The 27,696-nt window shown below is 39.0% G+C and overlaps 1 protein-coding gene and 1 pseudogene across 1 annotated transcript; both read right to left on the bottom strand.

Annotated features, from left to right (window-relative positions):
* Positions 1 to 1,205: 1,205 nt before the first annotated feature.
* On the bottom strand, positions 1,206 to 27,696 carry chrnb1 (cholinergic receptor, nicotinic, beta 1 (muscle)). The gene is made up of 11 exons (XM_067525369.1): positions 27,458 to 27,696; positions 24,177 to 24,310; positions 21,398 to 21,442; positions 20,617 to 20,726; positions 17,861 to 17,969; positions 17,599 to 17,743; positions 17,069 to 17,254; positions 16,328 to 16,551; positions 6,570 to 6,745; positions 1,970 to 2,117; positions 1,206 to 1,739 (listed from the first exon to the last, which is right to left on the bottom strand). The coding sequence occupies exons 1-11, from the start codon at positions 27,516 to 27,518 to the stop codon at positions 1,593 to 1,595; spliced, it is 1,485 nt and encodes a 494-aa protein (XP_067381470.1). The 5' UTR covers positions 27,519 to 27,696; the 3' UTR covers positions 1,206 to 1,592.
* On the bottom strand, positions 12,118 to 12,812 carry LOC137138023 (uncharacterized; annotated as a pseudogene).

Genomic DNA, 27,696 nt, shown 5'->3' with positions numbered 1-27,696 from the left:
TGCATTTAAACTTTTCAGTTTAATAGGACTGAGTTTGGTACATTTCGGAAAGATATGTTCACAGTTTCCCAACAGTCAGTCAGTCATTAAAGGTTTTGGTAGCTGTAACCATTCCTCGTGTTATGAGATGCTTCCTATGTGGGTGAGGGGAAGAAAAATCTCCAGTTTGCCACCTGTGAAAAAGGATTCAGCCTCCCAACTTAGTATCAAATAAGAAAAATGGATTATTAGTTATTTGGATTTTCAACACTTCCCATATAGACACTAAAACCATATCTGTGTATCTGTTACTAAGCTTATTTGTCTGTGCTGTAAATCTTTGTTGTTGGTGTTGCTGTTGTCCAAAAACAATTAAAAACACATGACCCAAACAGCCTTTCACTGGTTTTGTCATTCCAAAAAGTTCAGTGGAGAAATTTAAAACCAAAGTTTCCTCACATGCTCCTATTTACTATTATCTTACAGTGCTCTGAAGTAAACTAATTAACTGCACGAATGAAAACACATCACACATAGTATGTCTGGCTGATGACAACAAATTAGGGCTTAGGTTCAGATGAATAAGCTAATCCAGGTTGCAAACTGATGGAGTTTACTATTGAGTTGACGTAATTGTTGGTGTCTAAGTCTTTATAGGTGAAGAAACACTTCACTCCACTCGGTGATTCTAAATACCAAGATCCTTGTGAATATTGTCCACGCTCTTTGGAGTAATTCCACCTCAAATGTCGTGCATGTGCAGTTACACCGGCTGACAAACCATAAAGTGCTGAATCGGAGGATAAAATCCTTATTTTGTTAAAAATAGAAAGCTCGCCCAGTGAGGCTGTGTGGCTGGTTGATGTGTCTGTTGCACCCACGTAAAAGTGAATCCAGGCTGCAGGCTAACAACTAACCAAACGTGAGCAGAGATAATTCAGTGTTGGCTTTAGTTTCTGTATAGTGATGGTTAACAATACAATTGACATGGAAAATGTCCAAAGTTAACCTTTAAAATCATCCTACATGTGGCTAAGGATGCATCTTTTAAAATTGATAGTAGTTTGACATAATCATGATGCATTGTGTCTGGATTGTACACTATCTACACTACAACTGGAAACAACACAAAATTTGGCTGTTATAAAGCTATTTGTCAGTTATCAGTCATTATCAATCAATAATAGTTCAGGAGGTCACCTACTACAAAACAGTGGGCCAGTAGGTTTATTGTAGTAATTTAACATCTAGCGTCCGCAGTAAATTTGACAGGACAAACCAACAGTCAATGTGAATGTAATTCCAGTCTTTCTTTATTTTAACTCAAACCAAAAGCCTTTCCATAACCCTTACCTCGCACTTTACGATTCTAAATATAACATAGTTGAAGCTCCACATTTAGTACTGAAACAATGACAATGAAGGTCCAGCACAAGAAAGCACAATACACTAACCTACTGTGCCTACTGAGAGATTAGGGACATACTGAGCCATATGTAGGGGCTGCTAATAACAGGTCATACAGCGGTTTAATATAGTAATTCCTTGTCCCTATTTCCTAAAGTTGGTACATCAGTAAGAAGATGGTTCAGGGAAAATGTTTTTTGTATGCTTCAGGGGTATTTGAAGGGGTCGGTGGGTGTGTGGTTGAAGCTGGCGTCAGCGAAGATGGCCAAGGTGCCCACGGAGGTGAAGACTACAAAGATCCAGAGGAACATTCGGTCCACCACCATGGCCACATACTGCCAATCCTCCTTCAGCTGGACGAGTTAAAGAGATGGAAGGTTGAGAGAGAAAAGAGAAATGATAAATGGTAGAGAAGGTGATGAAAAGGCAGATTGATAATACAGAATATAGTAAAGAAGAAGGGCATTAGGAAGAAGTAGTGGTGGGAAGGGAAACAGGGCAAGAGTGAGAACCAAAATGATTTTATTAAATTAGAGAGCAATTATGAGAATCCAGAAAAAAACATAAAAAATTACAAACTTACAGCTTCATAGTCCTTCTCAGACTGCAGAGCCTCAGCGATGTACGTGATGGCACTTATGGCCGATTTAAGCTCATCAGGTAGTGTGAGGTAACTACTGGGCCCGTCAATAAATTTCCTTAGGTCCGTGCACATGCCTTCTGGATGAAACCTGCACGTCACAAAACACACTCACAATATGCCAAAGAACATGTTATTGCAGAAAACATCCTAATATAACCAATAAATCTCATGCTGAATTAGAATAGAGTCCACATGAAGTGCCAGCACCCAACATTAACATACGCACATGGGCCTGCAGAATGTTCATTGTACAAGCAGATGTCAGTTCACACTAATTAAAAGCCGTAAAAGAGTCAAGCATTTATGAGCCGGGCTGCACGTCTCCTTTGCACCGTTGTGTCATTTAGTGAGGAATAAAGAGAAGGTCAGAGGAACTCCCTGTGCTCCCTTTGCCAATGTGTCTGCAACTGCTGACTGGGCTGTCCTGGCTGGATCTCTGTGCGTGTGAATGCTTACCGTGTTTACTTGTTGCCCTTAGTTACCAGCCACCAGTTGCAACAAGGTGGGAACTCTATTGCCCATCATTAGTTTAGACAAATTAAGTTGAACAGTAAGTCATGCACAGACAGACAACCATAAACACTCACATTCACGTCAATGGGCAAATTAGAGTCGCGGGACCCTTCACTGGCAGTGGCAGCGCTAACCACTCCACCACCATGCTGCCGCTTAATTTAAGGACATTTTTTACTACATCTACCTATATGTTTTTTTTTTGTGTGTGTTCTGTGTTGTGCCACCAAGAGTTAGAAACAAGCTAGATAATGAGCCACAAGTGGTGTTGAGTAATGCACAGGAGCTCGCATTGCATTGTCATTGGGGCAACAATCTCTGACCTCCGATCAGCAGGCGGCCACTGCTGCCCCTACACTGTGATTGTTGTAGGTGATAATATAGCAGACCCCTCACTCATTCTGCTGCCATGCAGTGCTTTATAGGTGTCAAGAGGTTTATGACCTCATACCGTTACAACAGAGAATTGAGAGTGGGGAGGGGGCTAACCTGGCCAATGGAAATCTTTGTATACACTACACACAAAAAGTTGGCGATATTGGACTTGTGGGTGGAATTTCAGAATGCACCTAAAATGCACTATAACCTTTTACAGGGCTGAACTTAATCTGAGCTTCTCTAAACTCCAACTGTTCTTTGTTTCATAACATGTTTCTCTAACAAGGTGATCAACCGCAAAACTCACAATGTGGTAATCGACCACTGAATTTTATGATTTAATGACAATTAGTATTTAAAACAGCCCTCTCTCATCATGTTGTGTGTCACATCAAGAGACTAAGATGACACCTAACAACTGGGGATTAGGGATGAGATTGGACATTGACAGATATTGTCCTTAAGTTATCGTATTATTTGTCCAAACAGAGTAATGAATCTCATTCCACCTTTGCAGCAATGGTGGAATGATAGCCAATCGGTATACTGACCTGTTGACAACCTCCTTACTTGCAAGGTGCTTCACCAGGTTTTTTTTCTTTCTTTTTTTAATATAAGTTTTTCAGGTCCATTTTTTTTCACGTCAAATTGTTTTTTTGCTTTTTTTAAACAATTAAATAACATTTAAAATTTTTAATGTTGACTCTCTTCATTTACATATAGGTTTCAATGAATTGCAAGACACTGCGCCAACTTTTTTTTTTTCTCAGCATCCCAACTTTGTTTGTAACTTGTAGCTAATGTTGGTGGTTGACAGTATTGCCAAAAATGTCTTTTTACAGTTAAAGTGATGTTTGAAAACTTGGTCAATCCTGTTGCAGTGCGTTTTCTCTGCTTTCCATTATATGGACAAAGTTTGGGCTTGAGAAGTTTGCATATTGTAGACGGTGGGTGCAACATTTGTCACTTTGAAAGTCTCACTGGCACTTTACTAGATGCACGTTCAGAAACAACTGCTCATACTAGCCCACTTAAGGCTGTAACATAAAAAATTTCAAATGACACTTTAATGATGACGCTGAGTTCAGCACTTTAGAATGTGTCATCGCTTCATTAACAGGTATGGAGTCTTGCTGTAAAACACAACTAAAGCATTACCCATTATGTTATTGTGCTCTGATTTTCACTGCTGCATTTCTATGTATAGTCCCACAGTTTCACCTTGAGCAATGACGTATGGATTTCTATTGGCTGCTCCCAACATAGAGACATACCTAAGCCCTAACACTCCTATAACCTTAAGTAAGTGGTACACCATGACTATCTCTGCAGGACACCTAAAATATTTATTTGTGAAATGACATTGCCTCTGAGGTTAAAGGGTGATTCTGGTTTATTACAATTTGACTCGTTTTTGTTGTATTAGCCAGCAGCTGGTATTGGTTGTACCAGTGTGACACTGACACTCTCACATTATCTAAACCACTTAATGAGGAGGTCAAATTAAACATCTAAAATTTGAAATGTCTTTAATAACCTGTCATTGTATAAAAAGCAGATAGTGGTGTGCATAAAATTACAAAGTACCATAGAACAAAGTTAAAACCTGTCCGGTCATCAAAAGTAAGTTTGCCTTGCTGACCTTGTCCAAGTAAACTTAAATTAGCATTTGCAGAACAGCTGTACTTTTTCAGACATCTGTTTTCTTATGAAACACCTCAGATATTAAACACCTCTTTCACTTTAGAAACCTTTGACACACACACACACACACAAAAAAAAAACACTTTAAGTTGCAGGTCAACGAGCCTAACACTAGAGGGCAGAATGGCACCATGTTCTTAATTCAAAAACATGACCCGTCGAGTGGAACTTGTCAGGCACGCCAGAGCAGAGTGCTGCTTAGTATGCACCTCATGGATCTGGTGGTTTACAATGCAATGCTGCCATCACTGCTCCTCCTCTGAGCATGGCAGGTGAAGAGGCTGTGACCTAATAGAGGTGGGGCCTCATCAGATATAGAGAGGCATAGATAAGAAAAGAAGGGAAACAGAGAGCAGCAGACATAATTTGGCCTCTTAACCCATCATGGCTCACAGTACCACTTCATCAGCGAGAAGTAAATGACTATTCAGGAGACTAATTCAACTAAAACTGGCTGCCAAGGCATTCTCTAAACCAAATTTAGAATGCGTGTGTGTGTGCGCGCATGTGTGGGCTCGAGCGATACTACTGCTGTCTCATCAAATTGCTCTAATAGAGCTCGCTCCTCCCGCCCCCCCTCCTCCGTCCTCAGCCACCTCTTCTTTCATGGAGACACGCCGATTCACTGTGTCAGAGTCGATTTGTGCAGGTCATTATTATTTTAGCAGCAATTCTCCGCTGCCTCCAGCCTTTCCCTTTAGACATGTTTCCCTTCTGACTGAAAGTTAAGCATGGGGAGGGGAACAGCTGTGCTCTAGTAGGGAAGGTATTTGTTGTGTCATAATAGAGCAGCAGGAAGGCAGGATAGTTAAGGATGTCACAGATCAGCTGACTTAACAGCAACTACAAGTATCTACCCAAGCCAGGTCCCTTAGTAGTTCCTGTGTTCAAAGAGCGCAGTGCAGTTTGCTGTCAGTTGTGTCTTCATTTCACTTTAGATGCTTTTTTTTTTTAAAACCATTCCAATTTAACATGAAACCTTTATTATGTTTATTATGTTTTTTTTATAATGAAACCAATATTTCAAATCTTTGCATTGTGCAACTTTCAATCAGAAAGCATTACTCACTTCCCACATGACTTGTTCCCTAACTACTTCAAAACCTGGCACAAATCTTCAAAAATGAGAAGAAGTCTTTTTGACAGTTTGACAATTTGGATCTAAGTGCAGCTTTTACTGCGAGCCTATATATAATAAAAAAAAAAAGGACACTCATAATATATCACAGTGTGTTTGCACAAAAATGTAAGTGCAGCTTCGAGTGACAGAAGGAGGCAGCTACAGTCCTGTAAAATGCCTCATTTCATTGCCTTGATTTTTCAATCTGGACAACAACTGAGACATAGGCCTGGAAGGTAAGATGTGTTTTACTTGGTGTTAAAAATGCCACCTTTCCATATGTCAGGTAATAGCTACTGTACTGCAGTATGTGACTGGTACAGTTAATGCAAAGTGAGAGTTGACTTTCATCTTATCTCAGCTGAATACAAGCTGTGAGAAAACAGGAAGTGCTGCAGATTTTAAATTTACAATTGTTCAAATTGCAGATTATTTACTAATTTTCATTTGAAAATGCAGATTCTGCAATTGTCAATGCATCTACTGCATCAAGGTCTTTTTACACAATCCAAGGTAAATAGTCAGACATGGATTAGTAAAGGTAATGTTAACATGTAAATATCCAAATCCAGCTCATCACTCCCCCCAGTGTCCTGTAGTACTTCTGGTGTGCCAGTTCTCTTTGCATGTGTTTGATTGTACTTGGACCGTGTACTATGTACACAGGCATTCAAGCACTAGTGCGTTTTTTTAACATTACATACAATCACACGCACAAGCACCATTACAGGTCCATGTGGAGCCCCCTTGAGAAACTTCTTGTCCATCCCTGTTAAATATGGTACATACTGTACATAGCTTAGCCGATATCATGCCTTATCTCACCTGTTGGGTTTGGGGAACAAGATGGATGAGTCTGGCTTGCGTATGAAGTATTCATCAGCTACTTTGCTAATGGAAACTATCTTTTTCTCACGGCGCGGCATGGTCTCCAGAGACAAGGGGGTCTCCACTTTTGGTCGGAGCATGCCAAGGTAAGGTGGGAGCATGTGAATAAAGATCTAGGAGGAGAAGAAAGGTGAACAGTATTAGTGGCATGGCCACAATTTCCAGTAAAGTCAGTTTCACTTTCTACATGCTCAGATTTGAACACAGTAGAGACCTGAGATGATAACAGTCGCTCTGTACAAATGAGAAATAACTCATTCATTCTCATAACCATTATTTACTTTTTTGCATAATCGATATTAAAGTGATACTACACAAGTAGTTACTTTGGACGTCCTCATTAAACCATGAATTTCTGACCATTTAATACTTTTGTGTAAATTGACACATTGCAATGATTATTAACATCAGTAAATAGTAGTGACTATTTACAATGTGTGTGTCTTGGAGATTAATAAAGCATCATCAGTCACATGGAAGGTTGTTATTCCATTTCCTATAAACTTATGAATTCATCATTACTCAGTGATTAATAAATATATTATCCTTTCCAGTTCTGTTTAACATGTTGTTACTTTATATTTCTTTGCCTGAAAATCACATTGGGAATCAAAGGGTTTCTTAGCTGTGTTTTCACTTTCAGTCGACAGCTTGCTGGATTACAAAAGTCTCCCAAAATCTATTGCCTTTACTTTTTATTCAAAATCCATTTGTTTGGATTCTTGTTTCCTGATTTATGGAACAGCTGAAATGTACTTGCCCTGTATTCGCCTGTTAAGGGTGAGCAATGACTCAAAATGTTGAATTTAGCTGTGAGATAACCTTTGAGAACAATTGCTGCTGAATGATGTGGGTGGGGAATCCAAATGGGTAATGCTTTGCAATTCTTCAACGTCAGTTCTCAAGGTGTCCTTGAGCATTAACAGTGGATGCTCCAATGGAGCTCCTTACCAAAAGACTAGACACCAGCTGCATATGTGTTTAAACGTAAAAAGTAAAATATATCATCATAGCAGTTTTACATTACAATCAGTTGGTGCAGACACTCATGCAATTCTATTTCTAGTATGTTACCTCCAACAAGTGTTCACTGGAGCTGTGTGAAGTTCCATTAACCTTTAAACATTCAACAATAATTCCAGCCCCTAAGAAAGCTACAAGCAGGACTAAATGACTACAGGCCATTTGGCTGTGACGTCTTTGGTTATGAAATCCTGTGAATGACTAGTGTTGAACCCCCTGAAAAACATCATAGGATGCTTAGACTTCCTGCAGTTTGCCTACAGGGCAAAGAGGTCAGTAGATGATGCAGTTAACATTACTGGACTGCATTACATCCTGGACCAACTCAACAGCCCTGGGACATATGCACAGCTTTTGTTTGTGGATTTCAGCTTAGGGGTTCAACACCATCACTTTCCCACTCAAATTTCCCAGCTTTTTGTATCTCCCTCCATCTGACAGTGGATCACCAGCTTCCTCACTAACAGAAAACAGCAGGTGAGGATAGGAAAATCTACGTCCACCATACAGAAAACCAGTACTAGCACCCCTCAGGGATGTGTCCCCTCCCCACTGCTCCTTTCTGACAAAACTTTAATCAGCCTCATTTAAGACAACAGTGAGACTGCATATCAACCCAAAGTTTATCAGTTGGTGCTGAACATCCTTAAGACTGTAGACATGAGCATGAATTTGAGTGGAAGCACCCCCACACTGCCTCTCCTTATCATATCCTCCAACGCTGTGTCAACTGTGAAATCCTTTAAATTTTTGGTATCCACTATCTGGCATAACAATATTAACTCTGTCCTTAGAAAAATTCAGCAGAGGATGTATCTACGACGACAGCTGAAGAAGTTCGACCTGCCACAGGCAGTGCTGATCCAGTCCCACACTGCTGTCATTAAGGCTGTCCTGTGCTCCTCCATCACAGCCTGGTTTGGAACAGACACCAAACAGGACAAGAACTGCAGAAAGTAGTGTTGGTGCTCCCCTGCCCACTCTCCAGGACTTGTGCACATACAACAAATCACCACTGACCCCTTTCACCCTGGACACAACCTCTTCCAGCTTCTCCCCTCTGGCGGGCGCTACAGAGCACTTTCTTACAAAACCACCAGACACCAGAACAGTTTTTTCCCTCAGGCCAACACAGTCATTAACAGCTGACCTCATACTTACTGACACATTGCTGCTATCCATGCTACTGTATACACTGGACACACAAACACTAAACCACTACATGCACACACCAAGCACACACTGCACTTAGTACACAAGTAATTGTGATGGAACTGCTTTACACTGCACCTGGGTCTGCCTTCTTTAGGCCATTTTTACGTTTTTTTTGTATGTCGTGTCATTTCATATTGTCTGTATTGTTATTCCTTGAGAGCATTGATTCTGTGGAATAGCATGAAGCCTGTGTCACACTATCCTGGGTCTGTGTCACACTATCCTGTGTAGACTAATTGAAACCAGTGGCCAAGTCATGAAAAAAATGGTTCCATAGTGTCACAAGTAGTTGTGGCTATGCATTCTGTAGTGTGGTGTATGTGCCAGTCCTATATATACTATTTCTATGCCTATTGATTAATTATTAAACTCAGTAACTGTGATATTGAAAATACTAAAAACATGTCCCCAGTATCGTTTTTTTCTGAGAACCAAATGGAGCAGAAAAAGTTAAATGAGTACATAAATGTCCAGATTAGGTGGATATTTTAAACATACAAAGTATTAGACTTTAACGTTAATTAACGTTAGTTACATAAAACTTAAAGTAAGGAAAAGACTTGAAAAAGCATCTGTTTATTAGAAATAAAATGCAGAATGGCTCAAGAGCAGTGGTCAGAAATCTTTACAGGAATTGTTTAGTAGAAAGAATGAATTGATTAAAAAAATAGTTTAGTTTCTAATGAAAAATTGAATTCAAAATTCGTTGCAGCAGCCCTGATGAAATACTGTATTTACTGTGTCTTGGCAGCTTGTACAAATCAACCTCTTTGGTGATTCTCCTCTAGTTCAAGCAAAGTTTAGTCCCCATTAAGCGGTAGTTAGCAAAACTACCTTCAAGTAAAATTTATTTTAAAGTCTGGAAGAGAATATTCTGCTTGTAACAGCAAATCTACAAAACTTTAGATCCTGAATACTTTAATGAAATGGCTTTAGTCAAAGTGACTGAACTGTTACTCATTTGGAGGCTTCACAAACTTTTACCCTCAACGTTGGTTTTACTACTTTTGGTTTTAGCGATTTGTCTTCGTTATTGATCCTATGTGACACCTGTTAAGACCTCCCACAGCTTGGCACATGATGAGCACTGAATATAATAGAGGAAACTGCACCTTGGAGAGTGCCTCTATATTAACAAAGACCTTATTTCACAAGGATAGCTGCTGCGAAGAAGCCTCTGCTTCCTGTGAATGTGGCAGACAAAACTTAAGCAGCAGAGAACATTCAAAGTGACAACAAGGTTCAGCTGAAGGAGCTGAGAGACACAATCATAAAGCAGAAAAGTTATTAATTTTAAAGTAATAGTTCCTATTGGCTGAAATGTGAGGTTTAATTTCATAAATTGCTGGAGTAGGTGCCTGGGGTGGGGCACAAACGGTACTAAAAATACTCCATTTTGTCATTTTATGTAAAGGGAGCATTGGTTTGAAATACAGAAGGCCGCAGGTTCGAACTTGTATTAATTGCAGGCTGTTTTGGGAGTTACTGAAAGTAGGCGATTATAGTAGTCCAACCTAAAAGTAACAAATGCGTGGACTAGTTTTTTGGCATCACTTTGAGACAGGATGCTCCTAATTTTGTTCTGTAGGCTGTAGGCTGTTCTAGAGAGTTGTTTTATATGTGAGGTAAAGGACTAAAAAATAACCCCAAGGTTCCTTGCAGTAGTACTGGAGGACAAAGCTATGACATCTAAAGTAATATTATGGTTAGACAATGTATTTCTGAGATTTTTAGGCCCAAATACTTTGAGTTCGGTTTTGTCTGAGTTTAGAAGTAGAACATTGTGGGACAACCAGGCCTTTATGTCTTTTAGGCATGCTTGAAGTTAAAATTAATTGATTTGTTTCATCTGGTTCCATATAGCTGGGTGTCATCAGGGTAGCAATGAAAATTTATGGAGACATATATAAAAAATTTAAAAGTATTGGTCCTAACACAGAGCCTTGTGGAATTCTATAGCAGGCCTTTGTGTGCATGGAGGATTCATCATTAACATGAATAAATTAAAATCTATCAGATAGATAAGATTTAAACCAACCTAGTCCAGTTCCTTTAATTGCAATTTCATATTCCAGTCTCTGTAATAAAATGTTATGATCAATGGTATCAAATTCAGCATTAAGATCTATCAGAACAAGTATAGAGACTAGTCCATTATCTGAGGCCAAGAGAAGATCGTTGGTGACTTTCACCAGTGCTGTTTCTGTACTATGATGAACTCTAATTCCTGACTCAAAGTCTTCATACAAATTATTCCTGTAAAGATGGTCACATAACTGTTTTACAACAACTTTTTCAAGGATTTTGAAAAAAACGGTTGGTTGGATATTGGTCTGTAATTGGCTAAAACTCCTGGATCAAGACAAGATTTTTTAAGTAGTGGATTGATTACAGCGACCTTATAGGCCTGTTGTACACAGCCAGTCTCTAGGGATAGATAATGATATCTAAAATAAAAGTGTCTAAGGTTAAAGTGTCCTTGAGCAGTTCAGCTAGGATAGAGTCTAACAGACACGTTGTTATTTTTGATGAGGTTATAGCTGAAGTTAACTCAGCTGTAACTCAGGTTATAGCTGACTATAGCCGACTATCAAGTCAGCGTAAAAAGCAGTCTAAGAGGGATTAGGGCCTTAATGATGATGCATGGAGATCTATCTGTAGGATTTGGGGGAGAACCTGGTGAAATAAAAGAAAGCTCATGACATTTGTAAGACACTCATGAGGTCATGGCTGCTCAGAGGTAAAGGAACACTAGTGAGCCTGGCTACAGTCCTGAAGAGAAACCGGGGGTCGTTCTTGTTTTCCTCTATTAATGATGAATAATATACTGTTCTGGTGTTACGGAGGACTTTTTAATATATTTTTAAACTGTATTTTCCAGGCTAAATGAGATTCTTCAAAATTTCTGGAACGCCACTTTCCAAGTCAAGTTTCAGTAAGACAAAATAAATTGAATTGATGATCACTTATTAAGTCATCTACTACCAGAGATTTAGACGAGAGTGATCCGGTGTTTAATAATCTACATATAATTTTGGGTTTTTTTTGTTCATTAAGAGAATTAGTCTTTTATAAAGTTATTGTGAATAACTCCTTGTGCAAATTTTTGATTGATGGAATTTAGTTGGTCGAGGAACACACACAGTCTCTATGGGTATGTGGGAGTTGTGGGGGTTGACGGTTGTAAGGACACTGCAGGGAGGCGTGTAGGACTGGATGTCTGTATCCTAGGCTCAACTCTGGATTTTCATACTTTTGGTTGTCTATTAAAACTAGCCATATTTCTGGACAAAAGAGCTGCACCATCTAAAGTAAGATGGATGCCATCTCTCCTAATCCGCCTAGGTTTTCCACCAAAAGATTTTATTTATCTATGCAGCCAACATCGTTTGCTGCACACCACCTAGACAGCCAGCAGTTGAATAACGACATGCAGCTGTACATGTCCTCAAAGGTCAGATTTGGCAGGGCTCCAGAGAAAACTATTGGGTCCAACATTGTTTTGGCAAAGTTGCACACCGATTCAATGTTCATCTTAGTGACCTCCGATTTGCATAATCAAGTGTCATTAAACCCTGTGTGAATAATATTCTTACTGTATTTACATTTATCTGCAGCCAGGATTTTAAAATATAATTCAATGTCACCACTCTGGCCTCAGGCCGCTGGCATCTCTAGCTTCACGTTTCTGACTATAGAGCTGCCAATTGCCAGAGTTGGTTTCTCAACGGGTGTGTCGCTGAGCGGGGAAAATCAATTGGAAACGTGAACCGACTGGTGATGAACTTCAGGCGTCTGTTTAGCATTAGATCTCTTGCCAACAGTCACCCAGCTGGACTGGCTTACTGGCTGCTCAGGAACTGCCAGGGGACAGCGAACAGTGGCTATGCTAGGTCGGCCCGTACCAGATACAGGGGCCTGACTAGCTGGATTATTTTCCATGGTGCAGAGCCATGGTTCCGTTTCTGTGAGCTTCGCCTCCAAAGCTGCAAAAACATTTACAATTATCGCTAAAAGAGGCAGAGGAAAAAACTTAACATGAGAAAAACCGAGCAAGTGACAGAAGGAGAGACAGAGGGAGACAGAGAAGCCATTGTTAACGGATAACTGCTAAGCCAGCAGAGCTGGGATTGGTTAAATTTAGAATTAGTTAATGTTAGCTGGTTATGTTTTAGAAGAGCAGGTGTTTGTGTATTACAGAACTGTGTTACACCTCGGGTATATACTAAGTACTGTCTACAACAGTACTTAAAATTCTCATCAGTCCACTGCACAGTTAAGCTGAAGAAAGACACTTGCAGACACTGCTGGTCCAAATAACAGGAAGGACACAAGTGAAGATTGAAGAGACTTTCAAAGACTGCACAGTTCCCATTTAAACACTGTTTTATAGTCTCTAAAGTTGGATGCACACACACCTGACGACTGAAGGTTCTGAGGTAAACAACTCCACAAACCCCGTGATAATATGAGAAATATGAGAATCTTGCAGTTGGCTTTAATTTTGTCATTATTATTTATCTTAAAACTGCATTGACTGCGTTCACATGCACTTCAGTATCTGGTTTACTCAGAGAAATTAGCTTTCTTGGCTATATATATGTATATATAGCTGCCTTCTCCGCCTATATATTTATATATATATATATATATATATATATATATATATATATATATAGGCGGAGAAGGCAGAGAATTTCTGCATATTTTGCATATGAAAAATGTATTAGTTCAACTTAAAAATATATACCAATGTTCTAAAGGGTGTTCTTGAGTCAAGAAGTAGATAAATACAGTGCATACAGAAAGTATTTAATATTTAGTGTTGTTACAGCTTTTTTCCAAATTTTATTCAATTATTATTTATTAATTATTTTCCTCAAAATTCTACAACCAATACCCCATAATGCGAATAAGAAGGTAGTTTGTTTGAAATTTTTGTAGATTTCTTTAAAAAAATAAATAAATCAGATGTTCACTGCCTTTTCTTAATACTTCGTTGAAGCACCTTTTTAAGTATGATGCTAAAGGCTTGACACATCTATTTTAGGGCAGTTTCTCCCATACTTCTTTGCAGTACCTCTCATGCTCCATCAGGTGGGGATGGGGGGCGTCGGTGCATAGCTATTTTCAGATCTCTCTATACATGTTTGATCGGGTTCAAGTCTGGGCTCTGGCTGCCCCACTCAAGGGATGGTATTGGCCAGGTGGTGAGCTGTGCCTGGTTTTCTCCAAACATGACACTTGGCATTCAGGCCAAAGAGTTCAATCTTTGTTTCATCAGATCAGAGATTTTTGCTTCTCATGGTCTGAGAGTTCTTCACGTGGGCTGTCATGTTTTCCTGAGTAGTGGTTTCGATCAGGCCACTCTACCATACAGGCCTGATTGATGGGGTGCTGCAGAGATGGTTGTTCTTCTGGAAGGTTTCCCTCTGGAGAACTGACCTGGAGCTCTTTCAGAGTGACAATCAAGTTCTTGGTCACCTCCTTGACTAAGGCCCTTCTCTCTTGATCGCTCAGTCTGGCCGACCTGCACGTTCTAGAAAGAGTCCTAGTGGTTCCAATCTTGTTCAGTTTGCTGATGATGGAGGCCACTGTGCTCACTGGGACCTTCAATGCTGCAGAAACTTTGCTGTGCCTTTCCCCAGATCTGTGCATCTACACTATCCTGTCATCTATACAATCCCTACAGACAATTCCTAAAAATTAAGCCATTTGAATATTTTCTGGATGCATATCCATATCCAAGCAACTGTATATTTCTCTCCACTAATGTTCTCTACACATATTTGTCCTTCCCACATTTAATATATGACACTGATCATTTAAAGAGTAGAGGTGAAAAGAAACTGAACCTATTATTTTCCTTTCCCTCATCAATCCAGGACTAAGCAGTTCACCTTTATTAAACCATTTTAATCACCTGCACTGAACGTGTACAGAACTTGCAGCAAATTATAATACTGCTGTTCGGACCTGTAATTAGTTTCCCATAATGTCCAATGAGGCCAAGAGTATCTGATGGAGGTTAATGGTACAATATGATGTTCTGAGTGCTGAGGACTGTGCCGACTTAATTTAATGCTCTCCAATAGTCTTTTGTATTGTATAGTAAGTATATACTATAAAAAGTCCTACACAGAAAAGTGGAGAACATCCAAATACCAGAATCTTATCTTACCTCCATATCAGTACAATATTTTGCATGGTGCCTCACATTCCCTTCCATTTGTCTCCTCTACCTGTCTCTAAGGACACACAGAACAGGACTGCATTCCTAATGACCTCTGTTTGACATCACTTAGTACATCTCTGTTTGGTACAGACTGCTGAAAAATTGAAGGCATAGATACTGAGGATATTGCTTTCAGTTTTGTGATCTGGTAGCTGTTATTCAGCTAAAGCCTCAGGTAAGACAAAGTAAGCTTTCACATTCTGCTAAGCACATCTAAAATATGTAAAAGTGAACAAGGGAATGACCTACAGCATTTTTTTTTACAGAGCCAGAGATTTTAGAAAAATGTTAAGAATTTCAATATTGTCAACCTTGTAGAATTATAGTTTAACATCAGTCGTTATTCCAGAGTTGGTAGTAGGAATTTCAGGTAGGGAATAAAGTAGCTTTTTACCAGTACCCATGCATAGAAAACAGCAACGCCGTCTGCAACATTATTCACATAATTACACTACACACTAAAAGTTCGCTGGATAAGTGGATATTCAACTTTACTCATTAAATAACATGCTGTTTACTAAAGAGGTGATTAACTGCACCAGTGTCTGATCCATTAATTGGCGACTAAATGTTGTGGTTCAATGACATTTTGTATTTGAAACAGTCCACTTCGTCATGCTGTTCATATTTTGACATCATGAGACCAAGATGACACCTAACAATTGATCAACAGTACCTGGCGATTGCGAGGGTTCAAACAGGATGATAAATAAAGTAACCTAATCTAACCTTCTACTTGAATGTCCTACTTTCATAATATAAAATATCTGTAGCATGAATCTTTTACATTATGCATAAATTTGACCCGAGGGCCCAGTATCCCTAATTTTTTTTGAGTAGTGTATGTTTATGTATGGTGGATTTAAATTGTTATCCACAAGGGGGCAGACTAGAGTCTAATCAACATTAACTAACAACAGTTTTCTTCCTTGTGAATTTCTGCTTTTCCAAAACATGAGCTGAAGCCATGGCAACACTCGAAGAAGTAAGTGTTGCAATCACAGTAGAGAAAATGGAAATACAATATAAATAGATGTTACTGAGATTGTTTGATACTGCCCCGTCAGTCATAAGTGGGATTGGATTTCACATACGGTGCAACTGGTGCTTCAAACTATTCAGACTACGTGAAGATGCCACAATGCACATGCAAAGGTTTAGGTAAAGTCTATCCTCAACCTTAGTCTATAACCTAGCTATACGCGATAAGGCTGGGCTTTACCTTGCGGACCCACATGGGCATCTGGTGTGTGTTGGGAGACCGGTGGTGCAGGTTGAGGACAACCACACCAAGGATGACAGAGAACGTGACCAGGATCATAGTGAACATGATGTAGTTGACAATGATAGGGACACCCAGTGATGTCTCAGGGATCTTATCAGCTAGCAGCAGCAGAAAGACAGTGAGGGTCAGCAGCACGTTGATAGACAAACCCATCTTCTCACCTGTTAGGAATAAAAAAGGAGTAAAGTTGATCTATTATTCACTTTGGTTTGGAAAACATTACTTATAACATTTATTTGTTCTAACAACATGCTCATCTAGGCCTGAGCTTCAGTTTAAAGGGCAGCTTCCCCAATTTTAATCTTGCTTTCTATAGCTTGACACTGAACAACGTACAGTGTCAAGCTGATCGCTATCAGCTGTTGAAGGCTTGATTTGTAACGTTTTTATTTATGAACTTATTGATTCAGCTGTGCTCCAGGAAACAATTACCTAATCTGAAATGGAATCATTTGTGCTGGTAATTGGACAGATGTGTGATTGCCCAATGCAAACAGACCACCCAGGCACAATTAGGAAATTAAATGGCATTAACACTTTTGGAGCACAACGATACAGCATAACACCAAACATCAAGGTAAAACCTGCATGTGTTACTAGCCAGAGTGTCACAATAAAGCTAATTGTCCTTCAGCCAACTTAATCTTTAGCTCAAAAAAGTAATAAATGGGTTTCTACCTGCATCAGGAGGCAGGTAGAAGTTAAAGATAGCAATAATAGTGATGAGGATGCAGGGGATGATGATGTTCAGGACATAGTACAGAGGCTTCCTCTCGATGATCAGGTAGAAGGTCATGTCTTCATACTTGTCATCATTCATGTTCTTTCTGCTCGGCTTGTGCCTGATGTGCCACTCGCCACCCTCTGGCGATGCATTCCCATTCAAGGCGGTGAGAAAAGATTTCAATTACGATCAGCAAATTTACTATTTTACAGCACAAGCAACAAATCTGCATACCACAAAGGGGGTCCAAAAAACTGCAAACACAGTCAATTAAGTAAAACACACTCCAGTGACTACGAGATATTAAGCAAAAACAAGTTCAAAGTGCCTAATGAGGTAAAAATTAAAAACTGGAGAGTACTGATTCAGTTTTTTGGTACAAAGCAATATATACACTTAAAATGATCTGTTGTCCACTCCTCCATTTATCCATAAGTCTTTCCATCTGTGCATTCTTTCTATTGTTTTCCCAGCCCATCCTCACCACTAAAGGCCTCATCCAGCTGGATCTCCCGTATCTCATTGCCTTTTGAGTCCAGTGCGTACTGCAGGTCGATCTCTGTTGAGTCATACGTGTAAGAACGGAACTGCATGGTGCAGTTCTGCCAGTCAAATGGGAAATATGTCACCTAGACAGAAAAAAGAGGCATCTCTGGTTAAAAGAAAAAAAAAAAAGGTCAGAGAGGATGTGAGAAGGAAACCACAGAAAAAAGAGTAGAATAAACAGCCTGTGTGTTGATGTTCACCTGAACTCCACAGGAGCTGTAGTAAAGTGCAGGGGGAGTCCAGGTCACCCTTCCGTTACTATAGGCTTGAACATGGACAGGCAGGGCCACATCAAACACGCCATTATTACTGCAGAGATTTACACAACACAATAACATTTTTTATCCAGTTTTAAGTTTAAGTTTTTCTCCAACACTTTTCACTATTAATGTGATGAAAGTAGAAGAGATTGTTTGATACTCCACACAGTGTAATTTCTGATAGTCTAAAACAGTTTTGGGAACACCTGAAGACTGTCCAAAACTGTCTGGACAGTTTATACATAAACACTGTTTCCACCAATTATCACAGATTTGTAGTCCCTAGACATAGCACACACCTAACAACTGAGTAAATTGTGGACAACACACATAAATATTAATTAGACAAACTGCAAGAGTAGAAAATTCTGGCATGTTGTTAAAACAAATATGGCAGCGACTGGGAACTTTTGACTTTTTAACTTAACAATTTGTGTGTAGAAGACTGACATTTTTATGCAGCAAACTCTTAACCACTGTCTCTATTGACCATCACCATGATGTCACCATGATGTGGTTAGTTCAAAGCCTTATAAGCTCAGGTGATGAGAAGCTCCAGGATGCTCCCAAGTTATGGATCAGTTACGGTCAGTGACAATTATGCTCAGCAGCATCACTGACACCTCACAGCATGAATGTCTGAGGTCAGACTTTGCATGTTGTCCCTTGTGTTTGCTCATAGCTTTTTCCCATCATAGAAACACATGCAGGTGCACAGCACCCACAGAATGTACCATATCATCTCGGTTGTGTTACATAGATCGTCTCATGTCAGTTTGTAATGCATCGTACCACCTCATATCATATCATATCATCTCCTTCTGTACTGTCTCATAAGGCATTACCTCATCTGGCAACACATTGTAAATAACTTATGGTTTTGCCTTGCATTGTATCATGGCTTATAACACAATATATCGTCTCGATAATACATCCAACTGTCTAATCTCGTAACATCTCAACTAAACATGCAACCTCACCCTCATTTGCATGTAACAAAATAACTCAATTTTAGGTTGGAATCTAGTCTGGTTTGTTTTGTGTCACTGCACGCTCTCTCACTCAGGCTTCTTTTTCTTTGTTCTGTGAAATATAGCTCGATTTATATTCTAATAAAAGAGAGATGGGGCAAACCTCTGGTTGGAGTAAGCAGAATCTGAGTAACAGTCTGAAGTGTGTCTAATTATTGCACTCCCACTGTTCCTTCCATTTTCTCACCATAGCTACACACTGCATCAGTGTTTGGCTGCAGTCCGACAGTCTGCCACACGACCGCACTAAAATATTTTAATTGACGTGGACAAAATGAAGATGTATGGCACATTTTACAGGATTCTTATAAGTGCTGCACTAATGTTGGATGTGTACAAAGCTGTTTTGGTCATTACCCTCATAACACTATACACCACACAACATCAAGTCAATTAGACACACATTTAGCGTATTGTTGGGGTCCAGTGTTTGGTTTTTATGGCTCACCTAATATAATAGTGAGAGGCTTGTGTCCTTAAAGTAATCTCTATCTCTGTAAAGTGGCTGCTGCTAAAATGCCCAGCACTGATCATACACATACACAAATGGTTGTGTGTGTGTGTGTGTGTGTGTGTGTGTGTGTGTGTGTGTGTGTGTGTGTGGCGGGAGGGGGGGGCAGTTCCAAGTGAATGCCACCCGAGCTGCAGTAGCTGAGCAGTGCCATCCGCTCAGTTATTAGGGAGCCATGCTGCTTAATTGCCCATAAAGTGTTGATGAATGGAGCAGTGGGGATATTTACAGTGCTGTTAATGGGAGTGTTTACTGTATGTGTACGGGGGTCGGAGGAAACACTTGCCGTTTTTCTTTTCCAATATAATGCTGTGACATATAGTTTTTCCATTTTAATGGTACTGCACTATACCAACTCCTTAACCTTATGTCCATGCGATGCAGCCACGTGACGCTCTGGCTCTAACGATTCCTGCCAGTTTACCAACATCTGCTGTGTGTATTATAGAATATGGATCGTGGTGCATATTTTTGTTTGAAGCCGACCGGAGCTCAGCACAGTTGTGTTTATGCAGGGTTTTCCTAGCGTGGCCCTTGTGTGTCTAATAGTTGTCATGCACTTGTCAAGCAGCAAGATAATCACTGTAGACTCATCATTTTACATTTTAATAGACTGACAAAAGATTTGTGTAGTCCTTTTTATAGTTCAAAATATTTACAAGTGTAGTTTTAGTTTTTTCTCTTCCAGTCCAGTATGTGACGTAATCTTACCCAAACCAAAACACAGTTTCTAAATTTCACCCTGACACAGAGCTGGATACTCATCAAGTTTGCTTCTCATGCAGTAGTTGTTCATGAAGGCATGGCAGGTGGTCCTGACCATTTCACTGTGGGAGTCACAATTATTTTATTTTTGTGAATAATCAAATTCATGTGAATATATCAAATTTTGAAAAAGCCTAGGTATCCCAGGATTATGCCCACCCAGTTAATCTTTGGTAGCCTGCTTGATCATTTCAAAAGGATTTAACAAATGTACAAATACAATTTTGCCGAACAGCCTCTAAAACTCCAAATGAAAAAGCAATTCTGCAAGATTCTTTTGGACTAACAGGTATTTTGTGCTTGAAATTCAACATCACTTCTTCACAAAGGAAAAGATTTCTCTAGCACTAAGGAATCCACGTCTATGTGAGTGCAGTGGTCATGCTCACTTATTGATGAGGACAATGTCAGGCAGCCAAACCTTCCCAGAGGGGATGCGCAACACTTCAATCCCATTGTTCTCCTTTGGCTTCCATGACAACCGATAATCTGTCCATTCCTGTTTAAAATTTAAAACAAAGTTTAAAACATTAGAAAGTGTGTGTCTTTATGCACAAGTGTAGAAACCACGTGCAAATATACATGAAGGCTGAAGCAAGAGACAAACAGAAATTAACAAAAGGGGAAAAGCTTTGCATTTTGAAATGTGACCCATTTGTCTTTTCAGCTGTTTATTTTTCATTTCTTCACTGCTGTTATTAGTATTATTACTGCCGGATTTCTCTGTGCATACCAAAACCAAGAATTTGCATAATTTCTCATTCTGTATTGCCTCTGTATTATTATGAGTATTTCAATTGTTTTCACTTGGTTATTTGTGTAGCATATTGGCAGCGATCTGAGCGACAAGGCGAAGGTCTATTCTTAATAAACTTATCTGTACTAGAGCTGGAATCACAGATGAGTTCAAACTGATGTAAAACAGTCAGAAGTGTTTTTGTTGCAGTACTGTGTATTAATAACATGTATGCATTCAAATATACATGTATGCATGTTTCTTCTTTAATAAAATATCATGTTTATCATTTCAAGCAAACGTGTAATAAATCTGAATTAGGAAGGTTTAAAATGTCTCTTTCAGTTTTTTTAAAGATCAAGTTGCAATGCAATAAACATGTCGTAGAAATTGCTCCAAGCTTTGGTAAGAGATGCTGACATAAATGAACTTACCAGATTCATGACAACAATTGTAGACATTTCTTCATTTTTCATATTCTGAAATAAAATACAAGCATGTAAGGGGCATGTATGTGGGTTATTGTAGCTAATCATAGAGTAGTACAAAGAAACATGACAAATGAAACAGAAATTGTTTTTGTTTTTTTTGTAATTATGTGCTCATGTTGAATTTGAGTTACCAGCCTTGTATCCTAAAAATTCTGTTCCTATACAACTAAACTGTAAATGTGATTGTGTTTTCCTGAGGAACATAATTGCAATCATGTTACATATGTTGACGTGAAACCTAATCAGCGAGTTGCAAATCTGTTGATAACTGAACATATCAATAAAATGTTGTAATGACTTTTTTTCTTTTGTGAGACTATAGTGTTATTAAAGGATTTTATGGTTATGTTTAGACATATTCAGCAACAGTTTAGAGTCAGAGGAAGATTGAGGACAGATTAAATAGAGGAAAATGTAACATTACACAAAATGTGTTTGACTGCTTTCTTACTCTAACCCTACCGTTAGCAATCTTGGGTCTGTGGCTCGACAGTCGCGTTCTTTGTAAACCCTCCACCCTGCTAAACCACCCACTTGCAACTCCCTTGCAGAATATAAAAGAAATATTGTTTCAGTCGTTCTCAAAAAACATTGCATCAGAACGTAATGATTCAAGCATGTTTGAAGTGTAGTTGTATAAGAATGAATTTTGTAGACAGGGTTGCAGCAACACATCTCAAATGCTGTGACAGAAACATGTGTTGTATCACTGTTTTGTTAATCAACACTGTGTACAGCATGTTTCTGGGAACCCCCTGTTATATATAATTAAGAAAATATTAAACCCTCATATAACCCTATGTTACTTTATTAACTTAATATTACTCTATTAACCTGTTATTACCAAGCTGATATGAAACATAGGTGTCATGGTTTTTAGGCATTTAACAGGCATTTCTTCAGCATGATGAACTTTGCCCCATCTTTACTTCTGAAAGAATGAGCTACTCTGGGATGTTCCTATTACACCCAGCTATGAGAGATGGATGACAACATGGATCCAAAAATGCTCACTTGTGCGGTGTTCCACCAGTTGTACTCTTGTTACTCCTGTCCCAACTTTATTGAGATGTGTTACTGGCATAAAATTCAAAATGACCATGTACATTGAATTGTCTCACTTTCAACTCACTTGGCACTTTGTGACATGTTGTCTTTAACAGACCAAAGTAAGTTTTAGAGCAATGTGTTGCGTATATTTACATTTTACACAATGTCTAAAGTTTACAGAAAATGCGGTTTGTATTACAACAGTCTCAATATCAACTACAGGTTTCTCATGCAGTGGCTTTTTTCTCAACAAACAATATGACCTCTTCCGAATCAAAAGAGAGAACAATTCTAGCATTTTATGACCTGGGTCTCATTTCCCATAACTGTTCCCATTGTGATTATATAGGCTTGAGATTTTAGATACAACACTCGTGCAAAAGGAACTTACATTATATCAGAGAGTACTTCATAAAAGCCTAAAACTTTCCAAATAGATCTCACTACACGTGCACGTGTGTGAGCATGCAATTGTCTGTCATGTAGGAAGGCAGACCTTCTGTGAGCCAGACCTGCTATTTAAAACACTGGGAGGAATGTCATGGAGACAGCTGGGACAGAGACAGGGAAGGGGGGTGGGGGTGAGAGAGTTTCCTTTAAAAATCTCTGTCTCTCTTACCCTCACAAAAACACACAAATGACCATGCTGTCACCAACCTATTGCTTATTAATACTTCCTGTTTACTGTTTTAATAATAATAACAATCCAGTTACCAAGCTGATTAGTTCTGGGCAGATAGGAATGTGCATACAAGTAGGTCAGTTTTCAATATCGTTCTGCTCTAGTATTAGCTGCCCCATGTGACTTCCTCTCTAAAGTGAGACTGACCTTGAGTGGAGATGTAAGGAGCATGATTCACTATAGTGTAGATATGTAGGTACAGTGCACATCAGAACTAAGTGCACCACTCCAAACTTTGTTATCTACCAATATTTGTGTTATGTTTGGGTTAAAATGTAGAATATTTGATTAGATTACAGGCCAAAGTACACATTTGATCACAGAAAAAGCAGCATGACAACTGCATGACAAAGATTATAAAAGCACATGTTAATATTGGCCTGGTTTGCTGTAAAGAACAATTGTGACTTCATAAAGACGGGAGAGGGTACAAGAGGATCTACTGAGCATAAGCGGAGGTGTTGGAAGAACCTTGAAAAAAGATTCCACACATAAAAAAAAAAAAAACATGGATATTTGCTTCTGACTTGGCACAAGAATTATCTGTGGAAATAGTTGTTTCAGTGACTGATCAGACAGTGTGAAGGACAGTGCATTAATATCAGCCTCTACTGACAGTGTCCGAGAGGAAAACCATCATTCACAAAATGTCACAAAACTGCAAGAGCTTAATCTTGCACTTCTGAGAGCCAAGGAGAAATTAAAGAAGAAATAAAGTGTCCTGGTGGGTTTGATTGAGCTGTCGTCTGCTCTTTACCTTTTTATGAACACACAAAGACAGAAAAATAGTCACTAAAAACTAGCATGAACAGATAAAAATGGTTTGTGCTATTTGGCTTAGCAGGCTAGAAGCACTGAGTTCAAAGATATATTCAGTGTCATGCATAAAACATGTTACAGTTCATGCACAGTTGGGTATTTTAATATCCTGTGTGCGACAATAGACCTCAGCATAAGGATCAACCTTATAGGACACATCAGGGGCCTCACCAGTCCAACAAAGGAGGAGAGAATCATACCCACACGAACCACCACCCTCTCCTGGGGGTTGCGTGCTGGCCGGACCTTGAGGTTGTAGCCTGTGAACAGCTTTGTCATCAGCTCCTTCTCCATGTCAGAGGCACCTGAACCAGAGAATAGGTTTAGGAGAGCGTTTGTGATGAAGCTGACAAACCATTTAAAAATGTAGGAAACACCTGAGAAAACAATGAGGGCATTGTGCGACTTTTATTTTTTACTGTTGTCTATTGTGCATTGCAGTTCTCAGAGCTTATAAGAAAAGCGGATAACTGATTGTTTCTCCATTCAAATATGAGAACCAGTGAAACTTAGGTCAATCCATAGTGCACAGTGAGTAGATGCTTCCGCTACGGCTTGTGGAAAAATATCAAGGAATATACAATAAAAGGAAGAAATTGTGCAGAGTTGTGCTAATTAACAATGATTTGTGCCATACGATAGGATTAATAACTTTAAAATGACTTTATGTTCTTTAACTGAATATCTGTCCTCTTCAACAATCAAACATGGTAAACCTTGTTGCACCGAGCAGTACACTCGTAAATTAATTTAGTAAACATTTTGTGCTGTGTTCAATTTACAACCTTCAAATTCATGATGTTGACCAAAATCGGCCTGTTCACCGATAACCTTTGACTGAAGGCCTAGAATGGGAGAAACTACAGTAGCTGAGCTGTATTGCACTTTTTACTTCAGCTCTTTAGAACATTAACGTCTCCATAAAAAAGGAATCGGTTGCAGATAGACTGTGAACTTGTCCTATTAGTGATCAAGCGATTTACTCTAACTGACAATTTACAAGCTCACTAGCTCGGAGAGCTTTTATTCCTTTAATTTCACTAATTCCAAATTAATCCAAAGAACAAAACGGAACACTGAGGAAACATCGTGCAGAGAAAAAAGAAAAATGCTTAAGGAGCCGTTGTGAATGAATGAATGAATACAGCTGTTCACCAGCTTCTTCATGGTCATTATGTCAGCAAGCTGCTAAAACCGAATATTTCACAAAGATGTGTGAATTCATGTCCACATCTTCCTGCTCCTAGCTGAAAAATCTACCACATGAGGAGTTTTTCTTTTCAGATCATGCAAACAAGTTAGTCATATTTATAGGCCCTATAGCCTTCGTGGACCTGCTTTTTCAAATGGTACCATCAGAATAAAGTAGACAGTTAGTACTAGTAACTAGTAGTAGTTAGTAGATAGTTTAATAGGGGTAATGCAGAGGAATTGTAATATAGATAGATTCATAGTCATAAGCTTTTGTTCACATCCAGATGCAGTCATTCATAAAAAGATTTACTAAAAACATTACTTGATAATGATGAATGTTTTAGAGAAAACCACAGCAAATATCATTATAATCAAACCCAACATAAGTATATATATTAACATTGTATACTTGGTTTAAAAGTATAACTATTAAAGTATAGTATTAAGAACATCCAGATAGTGATAAGTTTGACGCCAGTGTTTCATCTATAACTCATAAACCTTCAAGCTGTATCGTTGCACACTAGCGATGATACAAATGTCTCACATCAGGGCCTGTTAAGTTGTACCCAAATGCTCGCGTTCTACAGCCTCCTCATACGTAATCTCGTTTTACTGGCACCGATTTCCTCCTCAGTGTTGGAAGGTTAGAAGCATTTATAATGAGCAGCTGTGGTGAGGCAGCATTCATCATGTTTGGCATAGCTGTGGCCCCGGCAGGATCTGACCTGACAGGAATAGATGACAACAATCACACAGCATGGCACCCTTATTAGCTCAGCACAGGGATGCGTGGCTGCTGATGGCCGAGGATGGAGGTGTTCGTGGTAGCCGAGAATTGAGCGTTTTCTTCTTGCTTGTCTGTATAGTTGACCAAGAGTGAAGATGAAGACTCGTGTTGAGCATGTGAAAGATGCTTGTATTAAATGTAACTGGTGGCAATAAAACACCGAATGCATTTAAATTGTCACCTGCAAACTTCGTCTTTGTCAGTGGGATAAAAAGGTACTCATCCTTTTTAAACCTGCACTTTAATATTTAACCTGCGCTTTAATCTCACACAGTTGCAACTTTAGTGACTTCAGCCACTTGTCAATTGTCAATCAATTATCTGAAAACAAGAAGTAAAACAGGAACAGATCCAACGTAACTGATATGAGATGTACATGGCTTAGGATGATATTTGAGTTGAGTTTTTGACTACTTTGAGCGGTTGGAAGATGGGCATATTAAATGTTATGCACTCATTTGTCTACCTGTGTGCAATTGGTAAACTAAGCATAGTCTCATCTTGTCCACAGTTTAACATTCTGATAAGCTCTTACTTTGCATATTTATGTCTATGGCTGCATTCAGTAAATGTCCATGAATAATTGCTTGCAAAACTTATAAAAATAAAAAATAACATTTTTAGCTGGATTCTGGTTAAGGGGAAGGAGCATTTATTTCTGTGCCTACTCTCTGATCTTACCCCTGAATCATGGATTCAATCTTAGTTTCTAATGTAATGTTTCGTTTTTTTCATGGGCATTTTTATTTCAAAAATTCTACAGTCTGCGGTATTTAATAGGCCCAGGACTTTGGGGATAAAACTCACTCACTCAGAGCTCACTTTGGTCCAAAGAAAAAACAACTTTTTATTGGATAAAAATAACATTTTGTGCAAACATTCATGGCGATCAATCCTACTAACGTTGGTCATGTGCTACCATAATCAAATATACAATTAATATTTTTTATTACAAAATACCTTGAATTTGTATTTAGTATAAATGTTAACTAGCTAACATGCAAACCTAAAATGCTGAAGTCCTCATCAGAGGACTAAATACTGTGCTACTGTTCTTCGGTACTCATAATGTGGCTGTAAACTTTCATAATGTGTGTTTAATATAATCATAGTTTATCTGTATTGTGTTATTAAGGCATTCCTAAGCAATGGAAGCACGAAAAGCATGTGGGATTTAGCCCCTCGCTGACCTTCTCCAGCTAAAACACTACCATCTTCAGTGAACCCATAAGACCCTGCAGTGACATAACATGCTATTTTTTTGTGGCTTTATCTATTGATATGCTATTTCCTGGTAGTTTGCTAATAAACCACAGGTTATTTTGCTATTCTATGGACATACTTCATTGTGATATTAGTATATGTAAGACACAGTACTTGTTTACATAAAAAGCACCTGCCAAATTACTAAATGTACAAGTACCAAAGGCTCGAGCATGTGAGTGTATTGTGTGAGCTTGCAGCTTACCTCCCAATGTGTACAGGCTGCATAAGCAACCTCCCAGCAGGAACAGATCCAGACTTTTCATGGTAAAACGACAAAACAAACGTGCTGTTTTAAAATCAGATTCTCTATGGGTGAATCCAACTTCTTAAACTTCCTTTTTTTTTCTTTTTCCTTTCCAGCGCAGCTTACTGGAAGTCTTCAGTGTGAGTTTTGGGTAGATCAGTTTCGACTGTTGTTGTCTGTCAGTCAGGCCAGTTGGC

Source organism: Channa argus, chromosome 12 (assembly GCF_033026475.1).
Source record: "Channa argus isolate prfri chromosome 12, Channa argus male v1.0, whole genome shotgun sequence".
Taxonomy (NCBI): Eukaryota; Metazoa; Chordata; class Actinopteri; order Anabantiformes; family Channidae; genus Channa; species Channa argus.
This window is presented reverse-complemented; position numbering and strand designations above follow the sequence as displayed.